Source organism: Meleagris gallopavo, chromosome 14, assembly GCF_000146605.3.
Source record: "Meleagris gallopavo isolate NT-WF06-2002-E0010 breed Aviagen turkey brand Nicholas breeding stock chromosome 14, Turkey_5.1, whole genome shotgun sequence".
In the NCBI taxonomy this organism is placed as follows: domain Eukaryota; kingdom Metazoa; phylum Chordata; class Aves; order Galliformes; family Phasianidae; genus Meleagris; species Meleagris gallopavo.
Window position 1 is genome coordinate 11,253,008 of NC_015024.2, and position 25,998 is coordinate 11,279,005.

Consider the following 25,998-nt stretch of genomic DNA (forward strand, 5'->3'; position numbering starts at 1 on the left):
GGTGGAGCCGGGCGCGGTGACGGGGTGGTTTGTGCCGGGGGACCTCTGGGCTCCGTCAGCGCTGGTGCCGCTGCTGCCTTGTGCTGCTGCCTTGTTCTCAGCTCTGCCTTCCCCAGCCCGGTGCCGTGACGGGTGCGGAGGGAGGGGTCCCATCGCCGCCTTTCCCGGAGCCTGGCGATCTCTTCCCGTTCATATTAAGTGACAAAGCCCATTGAACGTAAAATGATTTTAATAAAGGAAAAAAGGAACCGGGGATGGAAAGGGCTTCTTTGTTCTGTCTTCTCCAGAACGTTACAAGTCTAAGAGCTCAGGACAAGAGCAGCAGAAATACATGCACCATGGTGACTGGTGAGTCCGGATCGTCCACATGCTGCGAGTCGTGTGTGTGTTCTCAGTAACCTCGGGCTGAGTTTACGAACTAACCGTGTGTGCTTGCGGTCCTCAGAGGGTTTTGTGCCCTCATTTCCTGGAAGACGGGGTCGTACTGAGCAGGGCGGGCTTACATCCACATAGCGAAGGAAGTGTTCTGCCTGGGTGCTCTTTTCGCTTAAAAATGTGCTGCTGAGGCCTAAGTAAGAGTTTGCCGTTTCTAACACGTGTCTGATGGTTCGAGGGATCATATCTTGGTGAAAGCTGCAGCAGTGAGCTGTGTGCTGCAGAACCTCGGCCTGTTGAATGCACTGAAAGGTTTCTTTCTGTTCAGAAACGTGGGTGAGTTCAGTTGTAACAACTGTGGTTTCTGTGGTTACAGCGTTACTTTCCTGAATCTTTGCCCAGCCCTGGTACCTGTGCTGCTGTGTGTAGCTGTGAAGCACAGCCTGAGCCATTCAGTGCTCTTAGTTAAATATATCCCCAAGCAGCCTTCGGGTAGATGGGAACGATTCTGAGAGAGCCCAGGCTGCTCTGTTACCTGTGGTGCCTTTGGCTCTTTTCTGTTGGCTGGAGTTGAAAGGAAGGTCTTGTTGCTGTTTGGGAGCAGGAACGATGCTCTCAGTACCATGTGGCACAGTGGGGTTCTGCTCCATGCTTGGGGCTTTACATGTTGCAGTGGCTCGCAGAAGCAGTTTGGTGCTTTGTGTTAGTGACTCTTGGTGTAGTAATTTCATGCCAATAACAAGGGTTTTTCTGTACTAGGTGAGATGTTCCTTGTGACAGCTTGTGGCAGGGGAAGATTCACAAGACCAGAATGGTAGGCTGACTGTGGTGCTGATTAGGATGGAGCAGCTGAGCAGGGTCAAGAATTTGTATGTAAGAAATTCATGTTATTTATTCTGCTTTCTTGTGGTCAGAAGAGGTAGGTGGTGGTTTGGTGGTGGATCTCCTGCTGATCTTTGAGCCTGTTGCTTCTGTATCTGGGTTTCTGGTAGCTTCTGGCCTCTGCTGTGGAGGAGCATGATGATGAGCAGCTCTTGGAAGAAGGGTTGGAGTTCCAAAAGCGGTGTATGAGCCTTAATGGGGTGTAGTTCCATGATGTAACTTTATCTGTTTGGGGTAGTGGATAACTACTGACATTCCTTGACAAAATTAACAGAAAGTAAATAACCTCCTAAGACACAATTGATTCCCTGAGCCCTTTCAGCATAATAAGTGCCAGTGCAGCAGTAAGGAAGAGGGCAGGTCTTTGCCAGGGGGTGAGGCCTCCCAGCTCTGCGGCAGCTGGCTGTCACATCAACAGCACTAAAGTCAAAGAGCAGCTGTTAGTGTTCACTGCTGGGCTCCTGGCATAGCATCCTTGAGGCTTCCTTTCCAGAAGTCTCCCCTCTGCAGGCTGTGTCTGCTAATGCACCTCCAGGTGGCTGTGCACTGTGATTGTGCTGATCTAAAAGCTTCACCGTGGTACTTAAGTAGAAAATATGCAAGTTCTAAGTAGAAAGTTGAGACGAGTTAATAACTCAAAATGTGTTTACCTGCTTGAGAGCGTCTATCAGAGCTTCTTACAGTTAGGTGCAAGATGAATTTGTGTGCTGAATGTAGGTCCTGTCCAAGTCTGAAGATGCCTTAGTAACTTTAATCTCCCATTGGTGTCACCTTGGACATGCAATCATTGGTCACCTGAAATAGGGTTGATGGGGGAAAAAAAGGTGCAAAGCATCAGCTGAGGCTCTTCAGTGGGAAAAGCTGAGCATAGAGCTTAGACGTGCTTAGCTTTTCCTTGGGTGGCTCCTGGAGGAAACCTTGCTGAGTCAGCAACTGAGTAGTTTTATTGGCTCTGTCGTGCAGGCCTGAGAACTTGTCGGAGCAGAGTCACTGACAGGTAGGAGAACCGTGTCTCTGTCCAGCTCTGCACTCTATGGGAGCTTCTGTATGCTCATTTCTACGGAATTGTTGTATTTAGCAAGTGGACACTGTTATCTTCTGCGTTGTATTGCTGACAACTGATATGTGTTTTAAGTAGTAATTCCAGAAATTGTATATTCAGCAAGTTGCCTCGTGTTCCCTTACCTGTGTTGTTCGTTCTTGCTCACGTGGGCCTGGTCAAACGTGCTAGCTGTGAACCTCCTCCGTGTAAACAACAGCTCTGTGTGTTTAGGCTGCTGTCACGTAACAGTGAAGAGTGGTTAGAGATCACCGTAGGGCTTGCTGGTATTGCTGGGAACTGGGCTTGGACTTGGCAGTGCGGTTACGCCTCTGACAGCCTTGAACTTGCTCCCATCTTCACACGGTTGTTGCGGTCTTCTGTTCAATCAAAAGCCTCTGTCCTGGTTCTGCTTGGTTAAATCACTGTGAAATGTTGCAAAGAGTTCTGCTTTTCGTACTTCTGTTAAGGACTGCGGTCAGTATGTGCATACAGTGATGTTGTCCCTTTTTCTACTTTTCTACCAGTAATACCAGATCTCCTCTTCTGGTCTGAATGCTGTGCTGTTTCGTGTCTTCTCACAGCCGTCTCAGCAGCTGGTGGTGTTAGAGCTCAGATCTATTTACCCTTTATCGGGACTAATGAGTACCTTAGAAACAAGCAGTATGCTCGCTGCAGAAACAATTTGTGGGTTTAAACAAGTTAAGTCAATAAGAGAAGAACGCTGCCAATGTGTACCCTAGAGCTTTCTAACGTTCTCAGGTGTAGTCATCTTTTGTTTTTTGCCTCCTTGCGCTCGCTTTCCCAAATCATCTGACTGCTTCTGTCTTTCTTCTGTCTTTACACATTTCTCGTTAACCTCTTCCTGTATCAAAAAGATATCAGGAAGCAATGCTGCTGTTGGCTGCTTAATTTCCAGAGCCCTGCTTCTCTGTGTGTGTAGTTCTATTTGAGGAATCTCCTGATTCCAACGCTCTCCTTTCACTTGTTCAAATCGATAGGGCTGTGCTAGTCCTAATAGCAGAGGGATGAATGCTGCGTCTGCTGCTCTTCTGTTCTGCTTCCTATTAGCTGCCTAGAGTAGGGCTGCATGGCCTGACAGAACACACTGCTCGGTTCTCCCACCTCCATGGCTGTGAAGCAGGGCCATGAGTATTGATTTCTGAGCTTCTCTCGCTAGCGTTGCATGCTGCAAACGAATGAGATCTGTGATTTGATTTATTCTGTGATAAGATTTGCCTGGTGTGGGTGAAATATAATTCTGGAAGGTGTTACATGGCAGTGAGCTCTTTGAAATAGGTGTCATGGTTGTACCTGGTGTTGTTCAGACTTCCCTGAATTGCTCAGGGTTAATTTGAAAGGAGTGTAGCTCTGCAAGGTGTCTCACAAAGCTAAAGCATCTGTCCCAGGGCATCTGGCCCTGCATGTTTGCTCGATTTCACATGGTGCTCAGTATGAGAAATTAATTACTGGAGTTTGGAATATCCTTGCACCAGAGGAGCACTGTAGTTAAGAGTTTTCACTTTCTCTTTCCTTAAGGAACCCTCAGGACCTTACAATATGAATAATTCTCTGGAGAACACCATTTCCTTTGAAGAATACATCCGTGTGAAGGCACGAACAATCCCCCAGCACAGGATGAAGGAGTTCCTGGACTCCCTGGCTTCCAAGGGGCCGGAAGCTCTGCAGGAGTTTCAGCAGACAGCCACCACCACGATGGTGTACCAGCAGGGTGGCAACTGCATTTACACGGACAGCACAGAGGTGGCCGGGTCTTTGCTTGAACTTGCTTGCCCTGTGACAACCAGTGTCCAGCAGCAAACTCAGCAAGAGCAGCAGATACAGGTTCAGCAACCCCAGCAAGTCCAGGTAAGCATCTTAAATCATCTTTGAAGGTATATATGACTTGTTAAACCATAGAATAGTGTTCAGAGCCAGCTACTGGCTAACCTGAAACCAGAGGCAAGCGTTTAGGAAGCAGGACCAATCAACTTCATGTAGAACAGCGTTTCCCTCTTGTTTAAGGAATTTGGTAGTAAATTTGACTTGCTCTGCCTCCATTGAGCCCTGCTGTAGGAGGAGTAACATACATAGCAATGTAGTGGTGTAACCTATTTGAGAAATGGTTGACAGTTTTGGCATGTACACAGCTCCATGAAGCCTTGCACTCTGTGAAGCAGCTATAAATACCCTTCCTCCTCTGCTGGTCTTGCTTTTTTCTTGTTGTTTAGAGTGGCAGTGGGATCTAACTCTTGTTGCTTTTATTTATTTTTTTAAAATGAAATCAATACTTCTCAAATTTTACTTGAAAGTTCTAGAAGTTTCTGTTCTTGAACTGGCTTTTAAAGCTGGAGAGAAATGCACAGAAGTTGACATAAGTTGTAAACCAGGGGAAGATGCTTTTCATGAAAGGTGTTCTGAAAGGTGCCTATGTGCCAAGGAAGCTGGCTCCTTTGCACAGGGATAGAAGTCTTCTGCAGCTGCCTTGGTCCTCAAACACTTCTTAAAGAGCTCATAGATGGCAGGGTGTTACCAAGGTTCTCTTAAAGTGCATCTCCCAACAGCTGAACTCTGGCTGCGATTTTGGTATGCTTCAGATGGGAAAAGTTGCTGACGTGTGTAGCCTGCATCTAAGGTTGTGAGCTTTCTTCTTTTGTAACAAATGAGGTACCATTGCTGTGGTACAGTCTTGTGCCAACATCTCACTTGCGTGCTCTTATCCTATAGAAAAGACAAACTTTCTTCTTTCACTGGGTAACTTGTCTCCAATTACTCTTCCTACTGAGTAACCGAATGTTCAGCTAGGAGTTCCGTAACCTATTGCCCTACAGTAACCTGTGACACAAAGCTTTTGAAGAATAAAAGCCTCTATTCTCACAGAGGGACGCATTAGATCTCTGCATGAGTCTATTAGAAGTGGTCAGGGGTGGCTTTGGTTCTGCCAGCTAGCACGTTCTGGGGGAGAAGTTTTGCTTTTCAGTTCAGCAGAAGAACTTTTAGAACGATTAGGGCTTTTTCAGTGCCTCAGCCTTGAAGATGTTAAAGGCCCCATACCAGTCTTAAAACCGACAAGGAATACGTATGTATGCATGTGCTTCTTACTGCTGCCTCCTTTTGGAACTCCTCAAAGTCCAGGCTTGACCCTTGCAAGCCTCCTAGTAACAGAGATAGGGAGGGAGGTCAAATATCATACACTCCAGAGAAAAATAAGCTCCTGACCTTCTTGAAAATAACCATAGAGTTGCTGCCAGAGTTATGTTCCTATTTTGTAAACTGAATGGCTTGCACATTATGGAGAATGGAAAAAAATCTAACAAAAGTCAAGCTCTCAAAAAGCTTTCCTAAAAACCATTGTGTGCTTTTCTCTTGTGTTTTTGATGCGACTCTGCTTTAGAATACCTGCTTTCACATCTGTCAGTACAGACAGTAGTGTTTGTATTGCCTCCTGTGTGGTTCTTTTCAGCATGTTACCACCTCCCAGCACAGTCTGGTGGCATATCTTGTACCTGATGTGGCTGCAGCTTTTGTGCATCAGCAGTGCCACTGGATTTGTCCATATTTGAGCATCTGGCTCAGAACTGTCTTTGAATTAGCCTTATTTTTTCTTCTCAGAAATTGGGTGGAGGAATATCTTTACCCATCTGTGAGAATTCTTCAGTGTTTTTTCAAGATTTCTCGTCAAGATGCAGTTAAGGTTAAACCTGTGATGTAGCATGGACAGGTTTCATGACTGTCTTTGTGGCAGCACTGGCAAAGCCTGGTGGCTTTGTGTGATCAAACCCCCAGCTTGTGTTGGGGCTCTGGGGGTGTCAGTGTTCCATCAGAGCAATGTGTCTGATTCCTCTGGCTCATTTTGCTGTTGTTCTACAATGATTTGTGGTCATCCTCTGAGATCTTAATCAAACTTAAATCATCCCAGTTCTTGACTTGATAATCCTTCTAATTCTTGCTAATCCAATTGCAAATCAGTGAAGACCCTGTGAATGACTGCGCTTCTATCTGGCAGTGCAGCAGTGTTGCTGAAGGTGACTAATAATATCACAGGTCAGATGACCTGATGGCTGCAAGTGCTGATGACAGCCCTATGATTATAAAGATAGACAGCGCTCAGGTTTCATCCTCTGTCTTCGTTGCTGAAGACAAAGCCGGTGCGTGACTGCTGCTGCTTTTATTTATTCTGGCAAAGCGTGCTTCCTGTTCTGAAGGAAAAGTTGCCACCTTAGGATTTTCTTGCCTAAAAGATTCAACAAACTGTTGCCTAACATTTATTTCAAAGTAGATGCAATTGTTCAGTTAGGTTATGTAGTAGTTGATGCTACAGTGCAAGTGTCCTGGAGCTCCTTCCATGCTCACTATCACAGCGATGATGTTATATCTTAATAAATGGTTTAGCATGCCAAGCTGTCAGACCTTGTGCAGTGTTAGGCTAGGTGAGAAAGGCCATGTTTTGCTCCAGTCAAGTAAGAGTTTTATCAGCTTGGCCTCTGAGATTCTGCTAGCTGGTTTTGCCCATTGAGGGCGCAGAACTGATGACACCAGCAAGAAGAGGTGTTAACAATGACTTCCTTAGAGAACACAGTACTGGTGCAGTAGTGAACCCCTTCCTCCTTTCACTTCTCATATTCACCTGCAAGATGTAGCTGGAAGGATATCAGCGAAGAGTCAGTATCTGTGCAGGGTCAATTCAGGGCACGTAGGGAAGTTTATCCATTCTCACCTTTCTTAGGACACTCTGATGGCAAGGTTGTAGGAGCTCCTTGAGCTGGGGATGAGGTGAAGATGGTACAGGTGAGTTAGATTGCTGAACTGTATAGGGAATGGTTAAATGACTGCATAAACCGTGAAGGCTTGTGCCCTTCTAATTCCCCAGTTCCTTATCTGTTCATTTCTTACTGCTTTAGCCTTCCTCTGATCTGTTCTGACTTCAGACCAGTATAGGCATTGTTTGTAATATAAAGTAGGAAAGGTGCGCTTCAGTAGCTCAGAAGATCTTATCCTTGGCTCTGCAGAGAACGTACCTTTCATTCACTTCAGGTGGAAATGGCTCTCCCCTTGTCCCTGTCCTGGTCCTGGGTTCAGCCTGTTCTTCTAACATGAGCTAGGGCTCCTGTTTGCTTATCTTTGAAAAACATTCTAATAAGAGATATTAGTGTAGCAGCTAGTATTAATTAACATTTGCTAGGGCAGACTGTGCTGCTTCAAAGGATGGCTGTAATAGAGAGTGATGTTTTAAAGATAGGTCCTTCTTGTATATAGAAATAGGCACCTCTTCAGGAAAGGGAAGCTGTTTGTTTTCCTTGCTTCATGTGTTCTGACTTAGATCTAAATCCTGCCTCGGACTGCAGCTTGACAACATAATCTTGATATGGTAGCTGTTGAAACATGCAGAATACCTCTGTGGTCTGTGGCATTGTCTCAGTGATGATGAATGAGCAGAGGAAAAAACCTGGACTGAGTGTCTGGTAGTCATTCTGAAAAGTTGACTCGTGTGTTCCCCGTAGACATTATTTACTTTGATAGGTAGCAGGGGACTTCCTGTAAGGCAGTTGAATAACAAGTTCACCATTTCCTGCTACTTCAGTGATCAGTCTTTTCACCTGTTTTGTACTTGTCTGCATGCTGTAGGTACCTTCTGACCTAATGTTAGAAGGAGCCCTTTATGACAGTGCTGGTTCTAAGTGCTGGAGTCACTGGTTTTGAGGGAAGTATATTTTAAGCCTTAAATGGGGCTAAGAATAGTTAGGAAACTGCAATTCTGCTTGTCAATGTTTTTGACCAGGTCGTTTGTTATTTCCGTTAGTTTGCTCAGGTGTGGAAGTTCAGGGTGCACCTATGTTGCTCTTGCTGGGTTTTGAAGTATACTTCTGCAGCAGGTTTGCTGCTTTTCTCCTCTTGCCTGTCCTGGGCTTTGGGCCCAACTTACGTGATCACCTTCAGATGAAACTAAGGTGTAAGCTGTAGTCTTGTTTTGGCTCAGTGTTACTGAGTGGCTACTGATCTTGTCTTTGTATGTGCTCAGTTCTAGATAAAATGTGTTCCTTTTTTATTTGTCCTTAAAATGGTGCAAGGTTCCCCCTTTAAGGGATTTAAGCTTGGTTCTACACTGCTATTACAAGACAGGGCAGGCATCTAATGCTTTTGCTTCTCTAGTCTGTGAGTGTTTGGCCCAACTTTTAGCTATTTTATGGTAAAAATGCATTTCTTTTTAATTACAGCCTGCTGGGAAGTGATTATTTTCATGCTGTTGCATCCAAGCTTATGACAGTGTGCAGTCTTTCGTTATTGGTGACTTGGTGTGTTATTCTATTGCATCAGTACAATCCAGGCATTCCCAGCATAACATTCTTCCCTCACCTTGGTGCTGAACATTGCAGTCTGTGTTGGTCTTTGCTTGCAAATTTAAAACACTTCTTTCTGTACAGGGTATTTTAGAAAGTCAGCCACTGATGCTGTTTAATTCTTTGTCCTTTTGTCTCAAACGAGTTAAGTCTTTAAATCTGAAGCGTAGGCTTGTAGCACTCCTGGGTGCAAGCTACTTGAAAATGGAGAGGGAGTTGCTGCAAAATATAGTTGATAAAAATAGATATGTAATTCACAAGGGATGTGTAATGTGTAGTAGGTAGAGCTTCAATATTCCTTTAAATAGGAGCAGCCTCTACTCGGAAATGTGATGTCAGCAGTTGGCAGTTTGAAGAACTTGCAGTGGTTCTGGAGTCTGACTTTTACGACATATTTGGGTCTGGGCTTATTCTCTAGATGTTTAAAAAAAAAAAAATCATCTCTGAAAGGGATGGAAGCTGCCCATGGCTTCTAGAGATGTGAGCTTAGGTTGTAAAAGCAGAGAGAAGAAAGTACTGTTCTTAGGCTGTGCCTCTTGGTAAAACCCATTTCACAGCCTATCTAACTGCACTTAACACTATGAAATCGTCTCCTTGCAGGAGCAAGCTTTCAAGTCTTTCTGCTAGTGACAGAAATACTGATTTCATACATACAAAGAGAAGAGGGTAACAAACTGTAACGTAAAACTGTGTTTATAGTGAAGGTGGGGGAACTTCTGAGGTATTCTCAGTCAACGTGTGCACGTTCTTAAAATGCACTGCAGAAGTACAGGATAAATGACACTTCTTTCTGACATGATTCTAAATGTCAGAAGACAAAGCAGTGTTTCTCACATTAAACTGAAAATCTACTGTGTGATAATACATTTTAGATTGACCCATCTTGTGCCCTTGTCTTGCAGGCAGTGTTTTGAACAAGGGCTTGTATTGGTATTAAAGACTACATTAATGATTATTATCAGTAGCGATTAGTCTTATTTTGGGGAATAATTGCCTTAGAGGTATAACTGCAATCGACTTTCATAAACTGAAGTCAGGCTAGGGACCTGTGCTTGGCCCTGCTTGCTGGGCACTGCTGGTAGTGTGGGGCAGTGTGTCTGAGTATCAGATGGAACTGAAGAGCTGTCCCGTAGGTGACTTCATCTTTTTCAATTAACTCCTGAGCAAATTACTCGCTGATGCAGCTTTTTAAGCTGTCATGCTGGTGCAAGGTCGTATGTGTCTTGTTACCTTGCAGGAAATTATATAAAGTCCACATCATTTGGATTACAGTATATTGCATACAGCTGTCAGCAGGAGCCTCTAAAATTCACTGTTCTTCCCAGGAACAGAATGAGTCGCTAACAGGAGGAGGCTTACACAATTGGTTTGCAAATGGTGCATTTTGCAACCCCACTTACTACTTAGCAATTCTTAATTGGCTGCGAATGAGTCCTTTTTGTTGGGTGTTGTGTGTTTTTTTTTTTTAAGACTTTTTAGAGGTGAATGTAGGAAGTGGGGTTGAGATTTTGTGTGTGCAGCATAAACCTGAGTGTAGAGTCTGTTCGGATGTTACGTTTACTTGTCAGGCTTTGATAAGTGAGATGGAAAAGGTTGAGGGAATGTGAGCAGGGAGACACAGTTTTATGACTAAATAAATCAGTGTTGGGTTCAACATCACGTGGCTCTTCTAGGTGCTGCTAAAGCTCTGGTGTTTGCAAGGAAAAGCAGAGTGATTAATGCCCCCTTCAAGATAAAGCTTTTAAGAAGCCTGAAGAAGCTGGTGATCGTGGAAGGCTGGGATATTACTTCTGAGAACAGGGCAAATGCAGCAAATTGTCTGGGGAAGAGAGCAGACCTCTCTTAGTGTCCTGGGAGTGAGGACATCAGCTGGCTTGGGCATAAGAATATTTATTTCCCTTGGAGTTCAAACAATTCATTTTAGTTCAAGTACTAACGTGTTTTGTGCATGGTATTCAGTATTGAGTTAAATGCATGAGATAGAAAATACAGCTGAATGGCTTGGGCAATAAATGGGATTAAATGAAATAAGTAAATAATAAAAAGTTAACTGGTTTTAATTATCCTTGCCAAATAAATACTTCTAACGCTTAGAAGAGCAAACACTGTAGTGGTGTCCTTTAGCTCAAGACACAGATTTAGTTGAAAATTGCACTGTTTCCTGTGTTAACACCTGGTTCTGTAGTGCTACAATTAACAGTTGCTTTCAAAGTAATAATTCTCTGCCTTGTATGGAAGGAGCCAAGTGCTGTTTTCAGCTTCCCCTCATTTCCTGCTGCCTGTCCCAGGCTCCTGCAGCCATTTAGGGGCCAGCGGTGAGAGCAGTAAAATCGGTCTTTAGGGCATAGTAAGAATGAGGCAAAAACCTGTGCATCTTTTGGCAAGATGAACAAATTACAATTCTGATGTTGAGTTTGACCTAAAAATCTCACTATAGCAAGGCCTGTGCTGAAATAACACATTGCAATGGCAATAGCTCTGAAGATGAAAGTGCTGCAATCTGTTGGCTTGAGGCAGCAGCACTTTGAGGATGGAGATGCAGCTCACATGTCGTTCTGTCTGCTCATGCAGTACAATGTAAACACAGTACCTGCCCTGCTTCTGTCAGCTGGGCACTTCTGCAGTGGCTCAATCTGGTTTAATTTTCCTGATATCTTTAGTAGTAGTTCATAACTCCATATATTACAAGTGAATGTAAGAGTTGTGGAGCACAGCTAGACCTGCAGTGATGCGCCGTCTCTGCCGGTGGCCCCGCTGCTGGTTCTGCTCACCATCCCTAACTGCCCGATTGGTGTCCTTGCAGGTTCAGGTCCAGGTCCAGCAGTCACCGCAGCAGGTCTCCGCCCAGCAGCTCTCCCCGCAGCTCACTGTCCATCAAGCTTCTGAGCAGCCGATACAGGTCCAGGTGCAGATCCAAGGCCAGGGGCAGCAGCAGGCGTCCCAGACAATACAGAGTCAGTGTCTTCAGAGCCCCAGCCCGTCTCAGCTGCAGGCGGCTCAAATCCAAGTGCAGCACGTGCAGACTGCCCAGCAGATCCAGGCCGCGGAGATACAGGAGGAGCACATACAACACCAGCAGATCCAGGCACAGCTTGTGGCAGGACAGGCCATTACTGGTGGTCAGCAGATCCAGATCCAGACAGTGGGGGCATTGTCACCTCCACCTTCCCAACAAGGCTCTCCACGAGAGGGAGAGAGGAGGATCAGCACCGCCAGCGTCCTTCAGCCAGTGAAGAAACGCAAAGTGGATATGCCTATTACTGTATCCTATGCTATTTCAGGGCAGCCAGTTGCCACAGTGTTGGCCATTCCTCAGGGCCAGCAGCAAAGTTATGTCTCTCTAAGGCCAGACTTGCTAACAGTGGACAGTGCCCACCTGTACAGTGCCACTGGGACCATTACTAGCCCCACTGGAGAGACTTGGACCATCCCTGTTTACTCTGCTCAGCCACGTGGTGACCTTCAGCAGCAAAACATAACCCACATCGCCATCCCTCAGGAGGCCTACAATGCTGTCCACGTCAGTGGCTCCCCAACGACACTGACCACGGTGAAGCTGGAAGATGACAAGGATAAGATGGTGGGAAGTACTTCAGTAGTGAAGAACTCTCACGAGGAAGTGGTGCAGACTCTTGCTAATTCACTCTTTCCAGCGCAGTTTATGAATGGCAACATCCACATTCCAGTGGCAGTGCAGGCTGTGGCCGGGACATACCAGAACACAGCACAGACAGTGCACATATGGGACCCGCAGCAGCAACAGCAGCAGCCCACACCCCAAGAGCAGGGGCAGCAGCAGCAACAACTACAAGTCACTTGCTCAGTAAGTTTAACTTGCTTGGGTCTTGGTCCTCAATTAACAACTTGCAATTGTTCTGGGGAGAGGGAATGTGAGCAGACAGCTTTTATCAAGGAAGCAGAGATGCCTCTCGTCCTCTGGTCTGGGTGTGACATACAGCATTTGTTTCCTGATGTAGGACTGCCACATGTTAATACTGGTATATAGAGTACAAAACTTCCCAAAAGAAAGTCTGCGTTGATCTCTGTAACAGAACTGAATAAATAAGTGCATATTGCTAGCTTCCTCATAGCAGTTATTATGGGGTCTGTAGTCTTTTCCTGAACAGGTCAAAGGAAAGATGGGGTCAACAGCAACAAAGTCAGCCACCTTAATGCTCTAGTGGCCTAGTGGTGGCTACTTTGTATTATGTAGCATTTGGAGTTCCCAGCAGATCCAGTGCTCAGGTAAAACATCAAAATCTGGCTAGTTGTCAGAGCAGACTTCGTGGATCAGGTGTGCCCATCTGTAACACCGACCTGTTTCCAGTAAATGCTTGTGTGCAAGAACACCGTAATGACCAATGGCAAGTAACTATCTCTTTGTCATGACAAACATAGCAGCCAAATTTGCTGATCTTTTTTAAAGGGTTTTTAACTTGGTTTTAGAGCTTAAATGAATAGGGCAATTAATGACCTGTCTTACATCTGCAAATGAATGTAGTTTCTTTTTTTTAATCAGAATGCATAGAGATTGATCTGTGTCAGAGCCTGTTCTTGCTGAATGGAATGAGAGCAAAAATACCCACGTCTGCTAGCACAAGTGTTGTTACAAATTCCTTCCAGTTTATAAATAACACTTTTGGCTTTATAAAGACACACGTGCCCTCTACTTCATCAGTAAGCAGTGGGACAAGGAGGATTGCTTTTTGGTTATCACATCTGTGTTTCTGAATCGAGTCATAACCTTGGTGGGTTGCAGCACGTCTTCAATGAAAAGGGTTCCCTACATCTCTGGATGAAGTGTCAGTTGCTGGGCACACTGTTCTATAAAGCTGTACTTTAACCTACAGCCTGGAGGTCATGTCATACATCCGTTTTCTTTTGCTGTTGTCTGTCATTTGTTTTGTTGATTTTTTTAAAGAGCTTTCAGTATCTTATTTTTTTTCCCCTGTATTAGTATATTTGAGGTAACTTTATTTCTTCCAATTACTCAAAATAAGTTGACTGAACTTCTTGCCTTTCTGCTGAACAGGTTTTGTTGTTTTTTTTTTTTTTTGGGAGGGAGTGAGTTATTTCAAGGGTCTTTTGAGAGTACATTCATAGAATCCGTTCCAAAGTATAAACTCCATAATTTCTCTAATGACTTCTTGTAAAGCTTCTACCAATGCCTTGTATTCCTGTATGTCGTGGTCCACAATACCTGTGTATCAAGACAGTATTCTGACTAAAAGTCTGTGGCGTTCTGGGTACTGCATAACCCCCTAAACATGGAGGCAATCCTGGAAGGTATGTGCTCTTCCTCTGGGAAGGATGATAAAGCTGCTGTAGATGAGCATCTCACTTTTGGGTGTTGTCTGTCTCACAGCTGTGAAACTATGTGGTACTCCCTGTCAGTCTCAACTTAGCTGGGGCAAGCCACAAACAGCTATTTTGTTCTGTTTTTGAAAAAATGTCATTTAAAAAGCAACTTCCAGTCCAGTGACTCTGGCCTGTGTGTTGCCTTCACACCAGATGAGACAGCTGTGAGGTCAGGGCAGCAGATCCCCCATCTAGCTGGGGCTGACAGAGGTGGCTGCCTCTGAGCAGCTCTCTGTTGCTCGGAGGCTGATGGGGCAATGCTCTGGAGGGGAGTGGGGGTGAAATCGTGGCTCCTAAGGAGATGGAGTGTCGGTTCTCACCCTTGGGCTCCTGTTCTCTTTACAACAGAGGTATGATTGACAGCTTCAACTTTATTGCCATCTGCCTCCATAAAAGCTGAGGCCTTTCAGTGATAGTCTCCCTCTGCAGCTATGGTGATGGAGGGGCTGATACACAAACAGTTGTGAGCTGATGCAAAACCAAACAAAGCAGTAACAGAAGCACAACAAATCAGAGGTAGACAGTCTGAGAGCTCCAGTCTGAGGCTCTTACAGGCATCGCCTGTCTTGTTGTGGTGGCTTTTTTTTTTTGGTGGTGTATTGTTTTTGGTTACATTAAATTACAGGTATTACTGACATCTACAGTGTTCTCATCACAGACTCGAATAGTGCCAGAGCAATTGGGCCAGTCTTGCTGTAGTGAGGTGGTGCTCTTTTGTGGTGGCTCAGCGTGTCAAGTTGATTAAAGTCAAGAAAATCAGTAGTTCATTTTGCTGTTGGAGAAGAGACCAGAAGTCTGTTTTTGAGAGGATTTCAGCTGTATGGAGTTTCTTGTCAGCGAACTAGCTTCTTTGTGATGCTGCCACATAGAACTGCTCATGGCTGCCAGGTCTCCTGTGATGTTCTGCAGGACTTTTGAATGCATTAATCAGCAACTAGTGTGGATTTGCTGAAGGGATATGTCCATTTAAAAAAAACAAAAAAAAACAAAAACCAACTTGGAGAGGCAAATGTTCTTTCATGAGCAGTAAGTTAGACAGCAAAGATTACGTGCCTTGGACTAAACCAGAGTGGGTGTTGCAAAAGACTGATGTCCTGGGGCTAGAGGTAGCACTGCAGTTAATTGTTTTCTATGCAGCTATTGTATTTAAAAGTACATACAACTGAAATATTTTCTTTCATAGGCTCAAACTGTTCAGGTTGCTGAAGTAGAACAGCAGCAGCAGCCGCAGACTTCACCTGAACTTCTACTTCCAAACTCTCTGAAGCCAGAAGAAGGGCTTGAAGTGTGGAAAAGCTGGGCACAGACCAAGAATGCAGAGCTGGAGAAAGAAGCCCAAAATAGGCTAGCACCTATTGGAAGTATGTGTCGTGACAAGAGCCTTCTTTTCTTTCAGTCATTGCCTAATCTCTACTTGAAATAGTAACTGTTTACCGTTCCTCTTGGAAAGCACCTTTTTGTCAGTGATTATTTTTAAGTTTAAACAATTATTTGCTTTGCACAGTACTAATTATTGCATGATCCAAATGCCAAAGGACGTGTTCCAAGGGAAATATTATAGGTCTGTGCTGAGCCGACTTGAGCAACTAGTCTAGTGGCTGTAGAAAAGGATATTATATGACTGTAATGCGTGGCCGAACAAAATGGCTGCGTGTGCCAGCCAGTCTGGTAGAGCAGTCGTGGAGCTGCTGTTTTCCTGTTGCTGCAGGGCAGCGTTTCATTGTCCGTGGTAAAAGAAGGCAGTTGGCAGGGCACAGTCTTCCTCTTGGATTCCTGCCCACTTATCTTTTTGGTAGATCTGACAGCATAGAGTCTTGATTTATTTTGGTTTTTTTATTGTGCTGAGAGAATGTGGTACTACTAGGACTGCCAGATAGACAGCAGAGCTGGAGATGTGGGAAATCATTCCTGAAAGGTCAGAAATAATATGGCTTTATGGCTTAAATAATACGGCTTTGTTTTGTTTTCCAGGACGTCAGCTGCTGAGGTTCCAGGAAGATCTCATATCTTCAGCTGTGGCTGAGCTGAATTATGGTCTATGTTTAATGACACGAGAAGCGCGGAATGGTGATGGTGAACCGTATGATCCAGATGTGCTCTATTATATCTTCCTGTGTATTCAGAAGGTAGGGGGAGGACAGTTCTGGTGCACAGAGCTGTGTGTTTTCAGAATATATAGGGAGGATTCTCCTTTATAGAAAGGGAGACCTGCTTCTAATGAGCTTCCCAAAGATTTCATAAGAAAAAAAGTCTTTGCTGCTTCAGTGTAAGAAGGAAAAAAAGATGCACTGACTAAATGTAATTGGTAAACAGCAATGTGTTTCTTTTTTTTCCCTGAAGTAATTTATGAAGAATTGTTAGTATGAATTTGGTGTTGTGATGAGAATAAGAAATCCTTTTAAGTTTGTCTTTTGGGGGAGGAAGGAGCAGAGGGATGATATTTGAGAAATCTATGAAGACTTGATCTAACTAAAGCTTTAACAGGCAAAAATTTAGCTTTTTATGGTGTGGGAAGTCCAAACTGGTAATGTTAGTGCTCTTCCTGAAAGAGCTGCAGAAACAGAACTAAACTGATAGGAGAGTTGGCATCTCCCTTCTTATCTGAAAGAGTCTAGAGTTCACAGGACAGTCGTGTGAATTAACTTCCAATGGACACATCTAAAAGAAGAGGTGAAATCCAGCCAACTTTGCTGGCTGTCTCTCCTTCCTGTCTTTGCATTGCCTTGATAGTAACTGAGATTATTTGTTCTCAGTGCAAGGGTCCTCGCACTGGTACTATGTATTAGTCTTCAGTGCTATGCTGTGAAGCATTTGAGTAACCAGGTGTGTGGGTGCTAAGGACAAAATCTTGCTTGAGAGGAACGTGCTATCTATCACTGTACTGGACTGTGTTGTGAATCTTTTACAGTATCTCTTTGAAAATGGGCGAGTAGATGACATCTTCTCGGATCTCTACTATATTCGCTTCACTGAATGGCTGCATGAGGTTCTCAAGGATGTACAGCCTCGTGTTTCCCCCCTTGGTAAAAACTTTTAAGAACTTAAAAACTTTCTGGAGTTTGAAATGTTTAATTGAAAGCTACAGCAAGAGTGTAGTATGAATAGAAAACCTTTCAAAATAAATAAGTGTCTAAGACAGATCATACTGATCAGGTAAAAGAATGTTCCATCTATAGGCTGTAGGCCCGATTAAGGAGTGCTTGGCTATTCCTTGTCACCCATCAGAAAGCAGGTAGTGGAACTGTGATTTTATGAGGTTGACTTACTTGAAGATCCTTGATCCCCGTTGAGTTTCCTCATCTGAAGTGCTAATACATCTTGCTTTGTTGCTTTAGGAGATGATGCAACACTGTCATGTTGCCATATAGTCAGATGGATATGGTCTTTCCATATCCAAACCCACTAAGTGTAGGGTTTGTTGTTTGTTTGTTTGTTTTTTAATAAAATCACAGATAGAGCCTCTGCTGCTCCAATCAACAGCAGCTCATCTCCACCTTGTGTGTAGAAGATGATGGTGACAAGGGTTAGAGGACAGTTTGAGATAAGGCAGGTTTTGTGTACAAAAATTAGAATAAGCGTTGTGTTTTTAGAGCACAGAAATGTTTTCTTGTGATTTCACTGCCTTTGATCTGATTAGAAGTCAGTGAAGAAGCTCTTTCTTGGGTTCAGATAGGCAGCTGATGTTACAGGCTAGGTGGCTACGTAGCAATGTGAGTTTTGGAATTCTTTTGTTTTTGCTCTGGCTGTTTGATCTGTGCTTTGTCATTCCACTAGCCCTGGAGTTTATAGAGCTGTCTGTTTTTTCTGTTTATCTGTGTATTTGGAGTATAGTATTTCCTCTTCCACACAAAGGGAAAAAAATCTGAGAATCAAAGGATTACTCATGTGTCCAAATACATCACTTGGCGCTGTGTACTGACTGAGGCTGTGCACAGGGCCATGAGCTGATTTGTTATACTGGCCTGCCTGCTCTCACATATTATTGGATTAGGAGCATCTGCATTGGAGTTGGGCCATTAATTAAAAGCTGTTTAAGCACGTATTTATTTCTGTCTGACTGGAATATCTAGACATATTGCAGGAGTATATTCTCTGCAATTTGAGGTTGATGTGTATATATACAATTGTTTTCCTAACTGTACCTGTCATTAAAGTTATTTCTGTGGTAATTAATCTTGACATCATTAAGGATGTCCTCCTTCCCTTAGAGAACACATATCTTTGTACTTATGGACCAGAAAATGCTGCCTTTGTTTCTGCTGTAACTGTCTCCTGGCATGATGCTGATTTTTGATTGTTGCAGGTTATGTCCTCTCCAGTCATGTAACGGAAGAGATGCTGTGGGAGTGTAAGCAGCTGGGAGCTCACTCCCCTTCCACCTTGCTCACTACACTGATGTTTTTTAATACAAAGTAAGTACTTGTGCCTGTGAGACTTCTGCAGCATAAAAACTTCACTGTCAGGGTTGTTGGGAAACTGCTGTACTGGATTAAGGCACGGTTGTGAATTTTGAATGGTTGCAGACAGAGCCCTCTTGCAACCCCATCAGGCAAAGAAGATGCAGTGTAACAAGAAAAGAGCTAGCAGAGGGGAAACTAAACTTTTGCCTGTTGTGTGCTTTGCTGGAATAGTCTTTATCTCAGTGTCGATTTGAGCTTCGACTGGCTCATGATGAATAAAGATACCTGTGTTGCTGTAGGGGCTGTATTCTCTGAATATCCCGTATTCTCTTTTCTGATCAGATACTTCCTGTTGAAGACAGTAGACCAGCACATGAAGCTGGCCTTCTCCAAGGTATTGAGGCAGACCAAGAAGAACCCTTCCAATCCCAAGGATAAAAGCACGAGTATCCGCTATCTGAAGGCTCACGGTGCACACCAGACAGGCCAGAAAGGTAGTGTCTAGAATTTTCTTTGGAAACGGTTTACTTTCTGGGCTTGAAGAGACATGGAGATATCTGCAGATGGGACTGTGTGAACTCCAGGCTCTATCAATTATTGTCAGCCTAAGAGAATGAAATGTGTGCTCCCTCTGATAGGACATAGTACCTTTTATAGTAAGTATGTTCTGGAGGCAAACCTCATCTGAGGCAGTCAGGAGCTGAGGATTTCTTGCTTGTTCTGTTTTTGTGGGCAAGGGGGCAACCGTTAGTGTTTAAGAGCAGGGGGAGAAACTTCTTTGGAAAGGCTTCTCTTTTTCAGAGTGCTCAGTGCACGTTAACTGTGTAGAATTAGTACGTAAATGTGGTCTGGCCCCTTAAAAGCATGATCCTGGAATTTGGCTCAGGCACTGCATTCTCACAGTGAGATCTCTGTCACTTTGGGCGCAGATAGAAGTGGAGAAATGGTTATGGGCTGATTGTATTGTTCAGTATGCCTGGGTTAAAGCAAAGCTCTCCATGTGGTACTTTGAGTACTTGAAACCAGGCAGCTTTGTCCTGGAACAGCTATGTCTCTTACTAACTACTGCATGGTGACAAAATGCTTCAGAGACTCTGTGGCACTGCTCAGTTTGTTGTGCTTCTCATGCAGAGTGTCTGACTGACTTCTTGGGGGTTGGTTTCTAGTTACAGATGACATGTATGCAGAGCAGACTGAGAATCCAGAGAACCCCCTGAGGTGTCCGATAAAGCTGTATGACTTCTACCTCTTCAAATGGTGAGAGCCTCCATTCCATGCCTGTCATTGCTTGTCTTCACTGTCTGGGTTGTACAGTATTTTGTAGCTGGCCTAGTTTTCAGGGCAGCATTTTACTCCTGGCACAGATTCTACATTTGCATAAATTTACATAGGTGGGGAAGGGTATTGATTATGAGAGGGTGGGATTTTGCTATATGGTCACCTAACTTAACTTGGAACTTTTTATGGTATTTAAAGAGACAAATTGTAACTTGTGAACTGGCTGCTTTTAATCTCATACTTGCTCCGAAGGTTTGTTGCATTGGCATGAGCTCATTGTTCTGCCTGTGACTTGCAAGCAAGTGAACTGGATGCATCTGCTGCTTGAGAATTAGGGTCCTATTCAGATTGGCTTCTGAACAAAAATGAGGACTGGAAATTGGAGGGAGCGTCAAAGGACTCGCCTCTAAATTATTATGATTCTGAAAACTAAAGTATGTGTTCCTCTTAATGGATTGCTCTGCAGCTAGCCTGCATGTGAAAAATATCCTAATTTTGCTTCACTTTGATCTTTAAGGCAAGCATTTGTTATACTTACCAGTGGGAAATAAAAATTACTTGTAGTTGCAGCCATGGCTTTTTAACCTAAGCAGCATGGCTTAAACATTTGGGACCACTGCTGTCCCTAAGAGTAACTCCATACCTACAGAACAAGTACCTTCGTGTCTCCTCAGCCAGATGTTCACTGTCAGGATTTGTGAGGCCTGGGATGAGGACAGGGGAGAGGTCTCCCTCCTAGGACATTCCGTTAGTCTGGTTATTTCTGATCTTCCTCATGCAGCCCCCAGAGTGTGAAAGGCCGGAATGACACGTTTTACTTGACTCCGGAGCCAGTGGTGGCCCCCAACAGCCCTATCTGGTATTCCATCCAGCCGATCAGCAGAGAGCAGATGGAGCAGATGCTCACCCGGATCCTGGTGATACGAGAGATTCAGGAAGCTATTGCCGTAGCTAATGCCAGCACCATGCACTAAGGCATCCTTCTTGGCTCAGAAGGGGTGGGGTGGGGTGATGGGGGAGGGACAAGCAAAGAATTGTACAGACTTTTACACTAAAGGAGATGCCTAAGTTTTTGGTTTTTTATTGGTGTAGCTATGAAGCCCTTTTAGGCTTCTTCTCTTTAAAAGAATCTAAAGGAAACCTACCCATTGTGTATCCTACCCAACACACCAAACTGTTGGAATCATTGGAGGCTGCATATCCCCTGCAAGCTGGGAGCTGTGGAAAGCTGCTGGTTGACTCTGATTTTTTTTATGATGTAGAAAATATGAACTACAGGATTGGCCTGGATGACTGGGGCCTCTGTCTCCTTGGAGCACGTGCAGCCTAGAGGGCACAGAATGATGGATGGACCTGCTCAGCCAGTGGAAGAGAGGCAGGCATCTTCTTTTCTTGTGCTTGGACGTTAATTTGCTGTTATCTTGGAAGGAAGAGGAGAGAGTGAACTACAATTGTCATTTATACAAAGGAAAAACAAACAAACAATGATTTCTATTCAGACCTTTAAGTGACATTTTTAGATGTTAAAAGTACAAACTTTACCACACTCTTCTTTTTTGGCCTAATACTGAGGCCTTAAACCTTGAGGCTTCTGTGCCTGATGGAATTCTTGTAACATACACTTGTGTATCATATAAAGATACCACCCTGTTTCTCTTATGTATTCTTACTCTAGTTGTTTATTAAGAATGATGAGCACGTCTTTTCAACATGCCATTGAACAATGTGTCTTTATTTGGGGAAGAGTGAGCTGTGAGGGTGGGGGGGTCGTTAAACAAAGATCAGTATGCAAACTGGTTGTTTTCATCCCTGTTTGTGCTTTCCAGCTTGAGTCTGCTGGACTTCTTTCACCCTGACAAATTAGGAAGGTAGAAGGGGATTACATTCTATTAAAGAACCTGGCTATCTGCTTGCTGATGGAAGCTTGGTGTCAGGCTAGGAACATGGATCTGTGAGACCAGATCAGGCTGTCAGTCTGTCCTAAATGTTCTGTAGCCAGCCTGTGAGGCTTCACTCCTAGGCAAATCCCCCTCTCCCCTTTACAAACACACCATACCAACTGTGTTGGAGGGAAAAGGGCCTTCCAGGGCATTCTGGGAGCAGCTTGTGGCTTACTTCTGCCATGTAACAGCTTTTTCAGAGTTTAACACAGCTGTGTAGCTTCTGGCATCATTCATGATCATAAACCCCAACCATGTAGCCTTGCCTTCCTGCATCTTAAATAGTCGCTGTATTCTGTATTATTAACAAATAGTCTGCTCTTTTGAAGCCAGTGGATAGCCAACTGTGCTTGAAATGGGAGATCACTCTAGCCAGGCTTGTGATTTGTGCCACCAGCTTCTTGGATGCAGAGAGGTGACTCTGTTTCTTGAACTTGTCTTCCCTGCTTTTCCATCTCATGTCCCTTCCCTGTTCCAAGATACATAGATATATACTTATATATATATTACAATAAAAGAACTTGTTTACAGGCAAGCAACTTTTTTGAAGCTTCTGTTGGCCAACACTTGTCTGTATTGAGAAGGAAGATTTGCCGTCTCCGGTGGTTGCGCACAGTGTAAATCTGCACATAGGTTGAGAATAGGAATAATGTTGTCTGCTTCTGTGCTCTTGATCCTTGTAGAGGTGTGTGGGCCTAGCGAGACTTCAAGCCTCTGATGCTTCATGTTGACGAGAAAACAGATGTGCTTGAATTGGTTGTATGATTAGTTTGTTCCCTGTATAGGACTCTGTGCTTAAATGCAGAGAAGTGAGGTAGCAACTCACTGTTATTACTGATACCTGCACTCTAACATAGACTTATAGCTTAGCTTCCCACCTCAGAGTTATGCAAGGGGAAAATAACATTGGGTTGGTGTCCACATCCTGATGGGTAAGTTGAGAAGATGGTGTCTGGATGGTGTGCCATGTTGACAGCATACACCTTCAGTGAAATTCAGCCATTGGGAGCCAGCAGCTGCCTCCTGGTAGAGCAGCTGTCAGGATTGCTAGTGCCATTTCAGCTGTCAGAAGCCTATAATCCCTTTACCATACCATCATTACTGGCCCTAATCTAAGTATTTAAGGATGTGGTGAGGGGCCAGCTCCCACTGTTTCAAACAGTTGGGTGTGGTTGTTGTTCAGGATGCCGCACAGGCTTGCACAGAGCAGACTTCCCATTCTTCTGGGCAGCTTGCCCTATCTTCAGAAGAGAGACACAATGATGTGAGAGAAACTGCAGACTGACCACTTGTGCTCGAGTCCCAGTGTGTGCTCTGCAATACTGCATGTGAAACTAGCTCCAGCATGCCTGCACTCATGTGAGCCTGCTGCTTTCTCCATCAGAAATGCAGTGGGTATTCAAGTCATCTGCCAGGTACTAAGTATACAAGCCACTTCATTAAGTGGCTTTGGAAGTCACCTTACTCTAAAAATTGCCAGAAGCTGGAATTACTTAAAAGACTACTAGGGCAATTTCAGGTTAGGGCTGAACAAATAATTCAGCTGAAGTTTCAGGAGGAACAAAATTCCACATTACCTAAAAAATCTAGACAGTGTGTTCTCCTTACTGCCCTTAACAGTATGGTGATCTAAAGTCTTTGTAAGAGAAGAGTTCTCCTTGGTCTTGGACTATACAGCTTAAGAGTGGAGGAACTTGGCCTATACTTAGCTCTGGAGATCTCCTAGTGATTGGCTGTGTTCTGACAGACTGAAGTGTTTCCATTACTTTCTCATTGTTTGGACATATATGAGATGAACTTGCTGACTTAGAAGTGGACTGCTGTACTGTTCTGTACCGTCTCATCAGAATGTCCACTGTGTTAATTCATTCCCTATTTTTAGAGACAATCGATATACTGTGACTTAAGGATTATTTTTCTGAGCCTGGCTTATAGTCTGGCTCTCTGGAGCTAGTTTAAAAGGTACAGTATTTCTAGAATATAAATACTATGTTCTTTGATAGTAAAGAACAGGATCTGCTCCCTTTTAGGGGCTCATAGGAAGACGTGCACAGAGTAGCACAGGAGAGTGCTGTGGCTTGGGGTTGCTATCCAAGTTCTGGGAGATGTTCCCAGTCAAATATGTAAAATAGCTTTTTAACACTTTCCTATAACCAGCTTGTTTGCTGCTTAAAGGGCATTCCATCCAGGCTCTGAGAGTGCCAAATTGCTAGCTCTTGTATGCGTGTATATATTAAATGAGAACTCTCCATGCCCTATGCCTTGTTTGAGACAGGCTGAAAATGCATCAATCTTCAATTAACTAAAGCTGATGAAGTCAAGCTGGAAGACCCTGCATTGTTGGTTTTGAGTTATGCCCATCTTGTCTCTCTGATATGAAAGGAACTGTAGAAGGCAGAGTATGACTGACTATTGTAAGGCACCTCACACTCTGACATTAGACCCGTGTATTGTCCTACCTCTTGACACTAATAGCGTTGCTTTCTTACAGAACACTGTAGCCTCTCTTACACACTTGTCTGTGGCAGCATTAGATTTTCATTTACTTTCAAGAGTATTTCCTTTAAGTGGTAATGGCTGAAACAGCAGAGAGCAGACTACAGTGGTTCTTTACCTTTGCCTGAAGTGGTGAGTGAAAGGAACAGTGTAAGAGTGGCCTAAAATGGCACTTGGCTGATGGCTGCTTCAGAGATTTCCTTAGTTTCAGATACCAGGCAAGGTCTGAAGTAGATCCTGCTTTGGGCCAATGAAAAAGACTTAATCTGATCCCTAAATAAGAATCCGCTTCTGCACTGTTGCTCTTAGGGCAGAAATAAAGTCTTTTTCTCTGCTGCATCAGGGCTACTAACTGCCTCGGTGTACTTTGAATGAATTAGGCCATCTTCAGGCCTCCCACAGAGTGATAAGAACAGCTTCAGAAATGGCAGAAATGAGCTCTCTGAGCATAGATGGAGTGGAGGCCTTCCTGATACTGCAGTCGCTCATCTTGCTGGTCTGAGTGCTGCTAGATGCTAACGGACTGCACAGTCTAACCGAACTGCATTGTCATCCAGTTTTAATAGCGACTTACTTGCAATTAGTGTTTGGGCTCTTAAATCACTGTTAAAGAGGGATATAAACTGTCTTCCACCCTATATGGGACTTTTCTTCCCATCTTCTTGCTGGAGCTGCTCCTCTCAAGTACTACAGGGAATGTACCTTATCCAGTTGTTTCAGCCTGTTCTGTCTCACTCGTGCCAATGCATAGGAAACAACGCTCCTCGACTGCTGGCAGTACTAAGTTGAGCATCTTCGTACCTTAACAAGCATCTTAAATTTTCTTCCAGAAGTTTCACAGACATGCTGCCTCCAATCTGTGCAGCGATTGCTGTGTTCCCTACCCGTTGGTCCCCTTCTGTTGTGTGGCTGAAGCTCAGCTCTCAGCACTGCGGCCACTTTATGCCCTGCATAACCTCGTGCATGGCAGCAAGTTTGCCTGCTTCTCTGTTCTTGTTTGAGCTCATCGGGATGGGGAGGCAGATTGAACCCACTTACAGCAGCAATAAACTGTGTCTAGATCTCAAGAGGGAACTGCAGGAGAGAATAAGGTGGAGAGGATGTCTCGGAAAGGCAGGGTCCAGTTGCAGCCCAGAGCCTTGCTTGATAATGAGTGTGCAGCCTATATGCAAAATACGTCTTGTCTGTCCCTCCCATGTTGACCCTGATCTAAACAGCACATGTGATTGGCATCCTGCAAAGTGACCTTCAGAACTCTCCAGTAGCTTTGCCCCGTGAGTAACTCACACTACAAATCATTTTAAAGAGATGCACTCAACTATTTTTTTAATTTAATTTTACTCTTATATTCTCTGCTCTTTGTAATCTGCTTGGAAATAAAATGTTTTTCCCTGCAGCCCTTGTCGTAGTCTCTTTGAGAACCATTCATCTCTGCCTGGTATTTCTTTTGGAACAGAGGCTGACTTAACCTACTTATGGCTGTGCCTGTGCTGTAGTGGAGCACTTGAGATCAGTGTGTGCCTCCTACGTAGGTTTAGTAAGCCTTTGCTAGCACCGTCCTTTATTTAAAATCAGAATCACAGAATGGCTCAGGTTGGAGGGGACCTTAAAGACCACCGAGCTCCAACCCCGTGCCGTGGGCTGGCTGCCCCCACCAGCTCAGGCTGCCCAGGGCCCCATCCATGGCCTTGAGCACCTCCAGGGATGGGCACCCACAGCTCTGGGCAGCTGAGCCACTGCCTCACCGCCCTCTGAGTACAGAATTTCTCCCTAACAACTAACCTGAACCTCCCTTCTTCTATTTTAAAGCCATTCCCCATTGTCCTGTCACTCTGTGTCCCTGTAAGAAGCCGGTCCCCCTCCCGCTTGTAAGCTCCCTTCAGGTGCTGGAA

General features: G+C 44.3%; 1 protein-coding gene across 2 annotated transcripts; it reads left to right on the forward strand.

Moving 5' to 3' along the window:
• The first annotated feature begins 28 nt into the window (after positions 1-28).
• On the forward strand, positions 29-25,502 carry QRICH1 (glutamine rich 1). 2 transcript variants are annotated; one of them, XM_003210157.4, is made up of 10 exons: positions 29-348; positions 3,836-4,165; positions 11,438-12,457; positions 15,176-15,353; positions 15,964-16,118; positions 16,901-17,015; positions 18,296-18,404; positions 18,735-18,886; positions 19,559-19,649; positions 20,452-25,502. In XM_003210157.4, exons 2-10 carry the CDS (start codon positions 3,857-3,859, stop codon positions 20,642-20,644), a joined length of 2,322 nt encoding a protein of 773 aa, XP_003210205.1. In that variant the 5' UTR covers positions 29-348; positions 3,836-3,856; the 3' UTR covers positions 20,645-25,502. The 2 variants fall into 2 exon arrangements, with proteins under 2 accessions (XP_003210205.1, XP_031411453.1); XM_031555593.1 differs by lacking the exon at positions 29-348 and having other exon boundaries at positions 20,452-20,645; positions 20,933-25,502.
• The last annotated feature ends 496 nt before the right edge of the window (positions 25,503-25,998 follow it).